The sequence below is a fragment of the Ornithorhynchus anatinus genome, chromosome 11 (assembly GCF_004115215.2).
Source record: "Ornithorhynchus anatinus isolate Pmale09 chromosome 11, mOrnAna1.pri.v4, whole genome shotgun sequence".
Classification (NCBI taxonomy): domain Eukaryota; kingdom Metazoa; phylum Chordata; class Mammalia; order Monotremata; family Ornithorhynchidae; genus Ornithorhynchus; species Ornithorhynchus anatinus.
Window position 1 is genome coordinate 2423686 of NC_041738.1, and position 7544 is coordinate 2431229.

Sequence of the window (7544 nt, forward strand, 5' to 3'; positions counted from 1 at the left end):
TCACGCGCGAGCGCCGCGGAGCGGAGGAGGCGGGACTTCCGGGGCCGGCGGGCTGACGTGGCCCCGCGCTTGGCGCAGTGGGGAGCGGCGCCGGCCTCGGTTGCGGCCCCGGAGCCTCCGCCGGATCGACCCGACCCGACCCGAACCGAACCGAACCGACCCGACCCGACCCGACCCGACCCGACCTCCGCCATCATGCTGGACTTCTTCACCATCTTCTCCAAGGGCGGCCTCGTGCTCTGGTGCTTCCAGGGCGTCAGCGACTCGTGCACCGGGCCCGTCAACGCGCTCATCCGCTCCGTGCTGCTCCAGGTGCCGCCCCCCCCCCCCCCCCCCCCCGGGGGGATTCTCCCTACCCTCCTTACCGTGGAGCGATAATCATCACGTCGGTCCTGGCTAAGCGCTTGCTACGTGCAGGGCGCTGGGCGAAGCGCTGGGGGAGATATTGGTGTTGAGCGCTTATTAATAATAATAATAATAATGGTGTTAAGCGTTTGCTAGGTGCAGAGCGCTGGGGGAGATATTGGTGTTGAGCGCTTATTAATAATAATAATAATAATAATAATGGTGTTGAGCGTTTGCTAGGTGCAGAGCGCTGGGGGAGATATTGGTGTTGAGCGCTTATTAATAATAATAATAATAATAATAATAATGGTGTTGAGCGTTTGCTAGGTGCAGAGCGCTGGGGGAGATATTGGTGTTGAGCGCTTATTAATAATAATAATAATAATAATGGTGTTGAGCGTTTGCTAGGTGCAGAGCGCTGGGGGAGATATTGGTGTTGAGCGCTTATTAATAATAATAATAATAATAATAATAATAATGGTGTTGAGCGTTTGCTAGGTGCAGAGCGCTGGGGGAGATATTGGTGTTGAGCGCTTATTAATAATAATAATAATAATAATAATAATGGTGTTGAGCGTTTGCTAGGTGCAGAGCGCTGGGGGAGATATTGGTGTTGAGCGCTTATTAATAATAATAATAATAATAATAATAATAATGGTGTTGAGCGTTTGCTAGGTGCAGAGCGCTGGGGGAGATATTGGTGTTGAGCGCTTATTAATAATAATAATAATAATAATAATAATAATGGTGTTGAGCGTTTGCTAGGTGCAGAGCGCTGGGGGAGATATTGGTGTTGAGCGCTTATTAATAATAATAATAATAATAATAATGGTGTTGAGCGTTTGCTAGGTGCAGAGCGCTGGGGGAGATATTGGTGTTGAGCGCTTATTAATAATAATATTAATAATAATAATAATGGTGTTAAGCGTTTGCTAGGTGCAGAGCGCTGGGCGAAGCGCTGGGGGAGATATTGGTGTTGAGCGCTTATTAATAATAATAATAATAATAATAATAATAATAATAATAATGGTGTTAAGCGTTTGCTAGGTGCAGAGCGCTGGGGGAGATATTGGTGTTGAGCGCTTATTAATAATAATAATAATAATAATAATAATGGTGTTAAGCGTTTGCTAGGTGCAGAGCGCTGGGGGAGATATTGGTGTTGAGCGCTTATTAATAATAATAATAATAATAATAATGGTGTTGAGCGTTTGCTAGGTGCAGAGCGCTGGGCGAAGCGCTGGGGGAGATATTGGTGTTGAGCGCTTATTAATATTAACAATAATAATAATGTCGGTATTTGTTTAGCGCTTACTACGTGCGGAGCGCTGTTCGAAGCGCTGGGGGAGGTATTTGTGTTGAGCGCTTATTAATAATAACAATAATAATACTAATGTCGGTGTTTGTTAAGCGCTTACTATGTGCGGAGCACTGTTCGAAGCGCTGGGGGAGATATTTGTGTTAAGCGCTCATTAATAATAATAATAATGTTGGTATTTGTTAAGCGCTTACTACGTGCAGAGCACTGTTCGAAGTGCTGGGGGAGGTATTTGTGTTAAGCGCTTATTAATACTACTACTAATAATAATGCTGGTATTTAAGCGCTTACTATGTGCAGAGCGCTGTTCTAAGCACGGGGGGAGATATTTGTGTTAAGCGTTACTACTGCTACTAATAATGTTGGTATTTGTTAAGCACTTACTATGTGCAGAGCACTGTTAGAAGCGCTGGGGGAGATGTTTGTGTCAAGCGCTCATTAATAATAATAATAATAATAATAATGTTGGTATTTGTTAAGCGCTTACGAATAATAATAATAATGGGGGTATTTGTTAAGCGCTTACTATGTGCAGAGCACTGTTCTGAGCGCTGGGGGAAATATTTGTGTTAAGCACTTACTACTACTAGTACTTATAATAATAATAATATTGATATGTGTTAAGCACTTATGTGCAGAACACTGTTCTAAGCGCTGGGGGAGATATTTGTATTAAGCGCTTACTACTACTACTAATAACGTTGGTATTTGTTAAGCGATTACTACGTGCTTAACTGTTCTAAGCGCTGGGGGGGATCCAGGGTCATCAGGTGGTCCCCCGTGAGGCTCACAGTTAATCCCCATTTTCCAGATGAGGTCACTGAGGCCCAGAGAAGTGACGTGACCTGCCCCCAGTCACCCGGCTGACAAGTGGCGGAGCTGGGATTCGAACCCATGACCCCTGACGCCCAAGCCCGGACTCGTTCCACGGAGCCACGCCGCTTACTCAATGCAGAGCGCCGTTCTGAGCGCTGGGGGAGATACAGGGTCGTCAGGTGGTCCCCCGTGAGGCTCCCGGTCTTCATCCCCATTTGACAGATGAGGGAACCGAGGCACAGAGAATTCATTCAGTGGTATTTATTGAGCGCCAAGGGCAGAGCACTGGACTAAGCACTTGGAACGGACAGTTCGGCAGCAGATAGAGACCATCCCCGCCCAGTGACGGGCCGGCCCACGGTCACACAGGATTATTAGCTTTTGTTCGGCGCTTCCTGTGCGCCGGGCACTGTTCTAAGCGCCGGGGTAGATCCGAGGTCATCGGGTCGGCCCACGAGGGGTTGACAGCCTTAACCCCCGTTTTAATAATAATAATAACGGCGGCATTTGTTAGGCGCCGGCTATGTGCGAAGCGCCCTTCTAAGCGCCGGGGTAGATACGGGGGTCATCAGGTGGTCCCACCTCTTCATCCCCATTCGACAGATGAGGTCACCGAGGCCCAGTGAAGTGACTTGTCCACAGGCCCCCAGCTGACAAGCGGCGGAGGCGGGATTCGAACCCGCGACCTCGGACTCCCAAGCCCGGGCTCTTTCCACCGAGCCACGCCGCAGAGGAGGTCCCGGCGGGGGGGCGGCCGGGGAAGTGAAGCGGACGAGTGGCGGAGCCGGGATCGGAAACTCACCTCCGTCAGACTCCCCCCCTTCCCCTCTTCCGAGTCCTACTGAGAGCTCACCTCCTCCAGGAGGCCTTCCCAGACTGAGCCCCCCCTTTCCCTCTGCTCCTCCTCCCTCTCTTTCCCCCCCCCCCCCGCTCTCTTCCCCTCGCCCCAGCACCGGCGCACCTTTCTACGTATCATTTATCATTCTATTCGCTAATGACGTTTACGTGTCGACGATTCCGTTCATCCCGACGCCGCCGACCGCGGACTACGCGTTCTGTCGCGTCTCCTCGGCTCAGACTTGGGCAGGGGAACGGTCTCTGCCTGCCGCCGAACTGTCGGTTCCGAGCGCCTGGTCCAGCGCTCCGCGCTCAGTCGGCCCGATGGAGTGAATGAACCCACGTCCCGGGTCCCCAGCCCGGGCTCCCGCCCTTAAACCGCGCCGCTTCACGTCTCTCTGTCCCCTCTCCCCGCAGGAGCGCGGGGGCAACAACTCCTTCACCCACGAGGCGCTCACGCTCAAGTACAAGCTGGACAACCAGTTCGAGCTGGTGTTCGTGGTAAGCGGGGGGCGGCCCCGGGCGGCGGGGAGGGGAGGGCTCGGGGCCGCGGGGGGCCGTTCGGCCGGGACCCCGGGGGGCCGTCCCTCCCGGGGACGGAGTTTCGCGGCAGCCCCGCGGCTCCCCGACCCGTCCCCGTCCCCGCCAGGTGGGCTTCCAGAAGATCCTGACCCTGACGTACGTGGACAAGCTGATCGACGACGTGCACCGGCTCTTTCGGGATAAATACCGCACCGAGATCCAGCAGCGCAGCGCGCTGAGCCTGCTGCACGGCACCTTCGACTTCCAGGATGACTTCCTGCGGCTGCTGCGGTGAGGAGGGGGCTCCGGGCCGGGGACCCGGGGCTCCCCCTCCGCCCGCCGCGGGTCGGGGGGGGGGGGGGGCGGCCCGGGAGGGGCCGGGGGCGCGGGCCGACCTTCCGTTCCCCCCGCCCGCTGTCTGTCGTTCAGGGAGGCCGAGGACAGCAGTAAGGTGCGGGCTCCCGCTGCCATGAAGAAGTTCGAAGACTCAGAGAAGGCCAAGAAAACTGTGAGGTCGATGATCGAGACCCGGGGGGAGAAGCCCAAAGAGAAACCCAAGAGCGGCAAGAAGAACAAGGGAGCCAAGAAGGAGGGTGAGGCCGGGGGGACGGTCCCCCGTTTCCCCCGGCCCGCTCCCCGCGTGTCCCCCCCCACGCCCCCCGCCCGGCTGTCCTCGGCGGGGCCCGGCCTGACCCCTCCGCGGCGCGTCCTCCCTCCCCAGGCCCCGAAGCCCCCTCGGCCGGCAGCGGGGGAGCCCCGGCGGGGAAGGCGTCTCCCCCGGGGGGCTCCGGGGCCGGAGAGGAGCTGTCCAAGGAGGAGCAGGTGCGGCGGAAGCGGGAGGAGTTCATCCAGAAGCACGGCCGGGGCGGCGAGAGGGCCAGGTGAGCGGGGCCTCCCCTCGGCCGCGGTGCCCGTGGTCTGGGCTCCAGGCTGGGGCCGACCCTGTCCCCCCCCCCGTCTCCGCAGTAAGTCCTCGAAGCCGGAGGCCCCCAAGGAGAAGGGCAAGAAGGCGCCGCGCGTGTGGGCCCTGGGGGGCGGCAGCGGCCACGAGGTCCTGGACTACAGCGCTCCCACCGCCAACGGCACCCCCGAGCCCGCCCTGCCCGAGGACATCGCCCTGGTCAGTGCAGGGAGGGAAGGAGGGAGGGAGGGAGGGAGGGGGCCGTCCGGGTGACCCCGCGCTGAGCCCGCCCGCCCCGCCCCCAGATCCGCGGGACGCAGGCTGGGGGGCAGCTCAAGGAACTGGACTGCAGCAGCTCGGACGAGGACGAGGCCGAACGGGCCGCCCCGGCCGCGGCCAGAGCCAGGTGACCGGGCGGGGGTGGCGGCCGGGGCCGGGCGGGGGGGCGGTCGCGGGGTCGGGGGGAAGGGGGCTGACGGCCGCTGTCCCGTAGCGCCCGGAAGGGGGCCCTGGGCGGCATGTTCGGGATGCTGAAGGGCCTGGTGGGGTCCAAGAGCCTGAGCCGCGAGGACATGGAGTCCGTGCTGGACAAGATGCGAGATCACCTCATCGGTGAGCGCCGGGCGGGCGGAGCTCGGGCGGGGGGGCCCGGAGTCGCTCTGACTCCACCCCGGGGCCGGGGGGGAGGCCGGGGCGCCGCCGGGCCCGACGCCCCTCCCCGTCGTGTCTCCCCCCCGCCCAGCAAAGAACGTGGCCGCGGAAATCGCCGTGCAGCTGTGCGAGTCGGTGGCCGGCAAGCTGGAGGGGAGAGTGATGGGAACCTTCAGCAGTGAGTAGCCCCGCGACCCCAAGCCGCGCGGCCGGGCGGGAGCGGGGCCCGCGCGCGCGTCGGCCTCCGGGGGCGGGGCCGGGGGGACCGGCGGGAGCGAGTTCCCCCTTCCTCTTCCCCGCCGCAGCCGTGACGTCGACCGTGAAGCAGGCGCTGCAGGAGTCCCTGGTGCAGATCCTGCGGCCCCAGGGCCGGGTGGACATGCTCCGTGACGTCATGGACGCCCAGCGCCGCCAGCGTCCCTACGTGGTCACCTTCTGTGGGGTCAACGGGGTCGGCAAGTCCACCAACCTGGCCAAGGTAGGGGCGGCGTCCCCCCCCCCCGCCCCCCGGCCGGGGAGCCGAAGGGCTGGGGGGCGGGGGGACGGGGGCCGGGGTCGCCGCCCGCCGCCCACCTCCCCGCGCCCCCCCAGATCTCGTTCTGGCTGCTGGAGAACGGCTTCAGCGTCCTCATCGCCGCCTGCGACACGTTCCGCGCCGGGGCCGTGGAGCAGCTGCGCACCCACGCGCGCCGCCTCGCCGCCCTGCACCCGCCCGAGAGCCACGGCGGCCGCACCATGGTGCAGCTCTTCGAGAAGGGCTACGGCAAGGACGCCGCCGGCATCGCCATGGAGGCCATCGCCTTCGGTAGGAGCTGGGGCCGGGCCCCCGCCGGCCTTCCCCTCCCCTCCCCCACCCCTCCCCACCCCCACCGCCCTCTCTCCCCGCAGCGCGGAACCAGGGCTACGACGTGGTGCTGGTGGACACGGCCGGCCGCATGCAGGACAACGCGCCCCTGATGACCGCCCTGGCCAAACTCATCGCCGTCAACACGCCCGACCTGGTGCTGTTCGTCGGGGAGGCCCTGGTGGGCAACGAGGCTGTGGATCAGCTGGTGAGGACCCCCGGCCGCCCCCCCCCCCCCGGCCCCCGCCCCCCGGCCCTGACGCCCCCGTCTGCCCCTCCCAGGTCAAGTTCAACAAGGCCCTGGCCGACCACTCCATGGCCCAGACCCCCCGCCTCATCGACGGCATCGTCCTGACCAAGTTCGACACCATCGACGACAAGGTGCGCGGGACCGGAGGGGGTGGACGTGTCGGGGCGAGCGGGGGGGGTGTGTGTGTGTGTGACGGGTCGGGGGGATGGCTGAAGAGCCGTCTCGCACCCCCCCCCCCGCCAGGTGGGAGCCGCCATCTCCATGACTTACATCACGAGCAAGCCCATCGTCTTTGTGGGCACCGGCCAGACCTACTCGGACCTGCGCAGCCTCAACGCCAAGGCCGTGGTGGCCGCCCTCATGAAGGCCTGACGTGGCCCTGCTGCTGCCCCCCGCCCCCCCGCCCCCGTCCCCTCCCTCCCCCCCGCGCCCCCCCCATCAAGAATGCGCTTCAATCCGCGAGCGACTCGTCAGTGTTATGCACGGATAGGGCACCGGCCCCGCCCGCCGCCGCCTCCTCCGGCCCCGCGGAGGGGGCGGTGGTCCCCCTCTGCCTGCCGCCAGCGCACCGGTTGGCTCCCGGGGCCTAGGGCCGCGGGAGGCGGAGAAGCCCAGTCCCTCCCGGGACCCCTCCCCTCCTCCCGCGCAGGGGTGGGAAGCGTTCGCACTTGCTGCTGATCGACCGATGACCTCCATTCACTCACGTCTTCAGAAACCAAAAAAAGCCCGGCCGGGACCACGGAGGCAGGTAGAGGGGTTCTGGCCCCCCGCGGCCCCTCTGGGAGAGTCCCGGCTGCCCGTCCCCTCTCCCCCGCCCCCCGCCCCGTGCCCTCCCCTCCGGCGTGCCTGGTATCTGCGTGCAGCGGGGCGGAACCCGGAACCCGGCCCTCGGGCCCCTGGGCAGCGCCCCGTCCTCGCTCGGTATTGCAGATGTGTCGTTAGTGCAATAAGGTGAAGGCTGTCTGCCCAGAGAAAGACGTAATTTATATAAGAAAATAAATTTCATAAATAAAGGCCGCTCGTGCGGGGGGACCGGGGACTCGGTGACTCGTTCGAGGCG

The 7544-nt window shown here is 62.0% G+C and overlaps 1 protein-coding gene across 1 annotated transcript; it reads left to right on the forward strand.

Moving 5' to 3' along the window:
* Window positions 1-35: 35 nt before the first annotated feature.
* SRPRA (SRP receptor subunit alpha) lies at window positions 36-7521 on the forward strand. Its single transcript, XM_029075857.2, has 14 exons — window positions 36-312; window positions 3734-3817; window positions 3966-4129; window positions 4268-4431; window positions 4560-4719; window positions 4805-4958; window positions 5045-5145; window positions 5233-5351; window positions 5482-5568; window positions 5696-5868; window positions 5982-6195; window positions 6279-6442; window positions 6517-6615; window positions 6728-7521. The coding sequence occupies exons 1-14, from the start codon at window positions 196-198 to the stop codon at window positions 6854-6856; spliced, it is 1929 nt and encodes a 642-aa protein (XP_028931690.1). The 5' UTR covers window positions 36-195; the 3' UTR covers window positions 6857-7521.
* The last annotated feature ends 23 nt before the right edge of the window (window positions 7522-7544 follow it).

Coding starts and splice junctions, on each gene's coding strand:
- SRPRA (XM_029075857.2), top strand. CDS start 196: ATGCTGGACTTCTTCACCATCTTCTCCAAGGGCGGCCTCGTGCTCTGG. Junction 3,818..3,965: donor AGTTCGAGCTGGTGTTCGTG/GTAAGCGGGGGG, acceptor CGTCCCCGCCAG/GTGGGCTTCCAGAAGATCCT. Junction 4,720..4,804: donor CGGGGCGGCGAGAGGGCCAG/GTGAGCGGGGCC, acceptor CCGTCTCCGCAG/TAAGTCCTCGAAGCCGGAGG.